Source organism: Octopus bimaculoides, chromosome 10, assembly GCF_001194135.2.
Source record: "Octopus bimaculoides isolate UCB-OBI-ISO-001 chromosome 10, ASM119413v2, whole genome shotgun sequence".
Classification (NCBI taxonomy): domain Eukaryota; kingdom Metazoa; phylum Mollusca; class Cephalopoda; order Octopoda; family Octopodidae; genus Octopus; species Octopus bimaculoides.
The window spans coordinates 88,099,254-88,101,503 of NC_068990.1; the positions used below are offsets into that span (position 1 = coordinate 88,099,254).

General features: G+C 37.7%; 1 protein-coding gene across 1 annotated transcript in view; it reads left to right on the top strand.

Annotated features, from left to right (window-relative positions):
* The first annotated feature begins 383 nt into the window (after positions 1-383).
* The window catches only part of LOC106874923 (NADH dehydrogenase [ubiquinone] 1 alpha subcomplex assembly factor 2), a 7,165-nt gene continuing 5,298 nt past the window's right edge, over positions 384-2,250 (top strand). The window contains exons 1-2 of the mRNA XM_014922841.2: positions 384-542; positions 1,509-1,598. Of these exons, the coding sequence (XP_014778327.1) occupies positions 401-542; positions 1,509-1,598 (232 nt within the window). The 5' untranslated portion in view covers positions 384-400. The remainder of the gene's footprint in view (positions 543-1,508; positions 1,599-2,250) is intronic.

Consider the following 2,250-nt stretch of genomic DNA (forward strand, 5'->3'; position numbering starts at 1 on the left):
TCATACAGTGCAGCTTGATGTCACTCCAATAAAGTTTATCTTTATTGGAATGCAGCTTGGGAACCCAGGCGAGTTAGGGGGACCGAATTTTTTGGGGAATGAAAAAATATTTTCTTGTATGATTGTAATCTCCGACATCTAAAACGTTGGAATCCGAAAGATTTTTTTCAAAAAAAAAATGCATTTTTCAAGGAGAGGTGCGAAACTGCACTGGCCCCGATTGTTGGGAGCGAAATATTGTGATCTAAGCCATTATGCGATATTTACATTTGACTGGGTTGACAAGAGTTAAGGGAGTCTTAGCCATAAACATTGTACAAGGTGTCAGCTAACAGCTAAGCGGACTGAGCCTATCAATTTTCGCAATCAAGGGAGGTAACTCTAAACAGGAAGTAAACAAATGTTGCGTGCTCGATCGAAAATGTCTCGGAGAGCAAAATGGATGTGGGGACTATTTAAAAATTCTTTGTATTCTGTCAAACAACAGCAAAGAATCATTGGAAAAGATCATTTTGGGAATGTATATTACGAAAAGGAAGCAAGTAACTGTTTCTTTTAGTTAAAAAAAAAAAAACAATTTTTTCTCTTGTATCAATTATATTTATTAAACATAACTTAGTGGAATGAAATTATGTAACATTGAATGTCTCTGTCAAGGGTGTTCAAAATATCGAAAATGTTTTATTTGTTCCTCGCCGTGTCTTTGTCTTTATAGCTACAGAACTGCGTGTTGAATTGATGTTGTTTAACTCCAGATCGATTCTGATTAAGTAGACCTTTGATCAAAAGCATTCCAGCCATGACCGTCCCATATATTCAAGGACATCGAACAATACTTTATCTACCGTGTCATTTTTTTTTTTTTTTAATGTTGGTAGAGTGCGATCTGAAGGTGATTTGACTGTTATTTCTAAGAGGTCGAACTATAATGGAGATTCCCACTATATCTCATGTGGGTTTGTTTGTAGATAGTACCGAGTTCAGTTTCCACCGAAATTGGTTTTGCCTTTCTTCCTTTCGGTAAAAGAAAGTTCGGCGGAGGTAAAGATCACGGACCGCACCCCCTTTGCGATATGTTGGGGTTTTATTTTTTAAAGGAACACACTATATCGAAGGCGGAGATTCCGAATCTGAAAAATAATCTGCAGTTCAAAATTTAAATCCACCCCCTTCACCCCACGCTAAATTTCTTAAATTTTCACTTTTTATTAAAACATTTTTTTGGCGAAATACATAGAAAAACATGCTGGTAACAGAAAACAAACCCTGTTGACCTCTTGGATTGGACTAACTGAACATGGGGTAAGGGTTCTAATCTGCTACTATCCAGAAAGAAAGATTTCTTTCTCATCTGCTGAGCACCATAAAAGTGGAGCTAAGCCTTTAAAAGCTTGCCAAAGTTCTGGAGACATATAATTGACTGTTAATTAGCTGATTAACTTTGTTATATGAAATTATGAAACATTACAGAAAATTCAAAAGATTAATCTATTTCTCTGAAATTTCAGATCCTTCTCGAAACTTGAGAGGGGCTCGATGGGTTGAACCTGCAGATGGAGATCAGATGACACCCCCAGATATGCCTATAGAATGGGAAGGTAATCCAGTATTTCTTCTTCTTTCGTTTGTTTAGCCCTTTGTGTCACTTTTCTCTGTATGTGTGTGTGTGTGTATGTTTACTGGTATTGATAGCCAAGTTGGGCCTCATATATTATTGATGCTACTGTAAATGCAAGAGATGTGCTCAACAGAAAATAAAACTTGTAAAATCTCATAAACCCAGGGTCTCGTAAAGCAGGTTCTTGTAAAATGAGGTATTACTGTAACATACTAATTATTTAAATTCAACAAAATTCTTGATTAGTTTCAAATTGTAGCAGCATCATAGTCAACTGCTACAAAGGTAAAGGGGACGCTTTAGATACAAATAATTACAGAGGCATCAAGCTGTTAGATCAGGTTATGAAAGTTACAGAGAGGGTCATAGCCCAACTAATTAGGGAGCGAATCAATTTAGATGAGATGCAGTTTGGGTTCGTGCCAGGTAAAAGCACTACTGATGCCTTATTTCTAGTGAGACAGTTGCAAGAGAAATACCTAGCCAAGGATAAACCTCTGTACCTGGCTTTCGTTGACATGGAGAAAGCCTTTGACAGGGTCCCCCGATCCCTTATCTGGTGGTCAATGAGGAAACTTGGGATAGAAGAATGGCTAGTGAGAGCTGTGCGAGCCATGTACAGAGATGCGGCC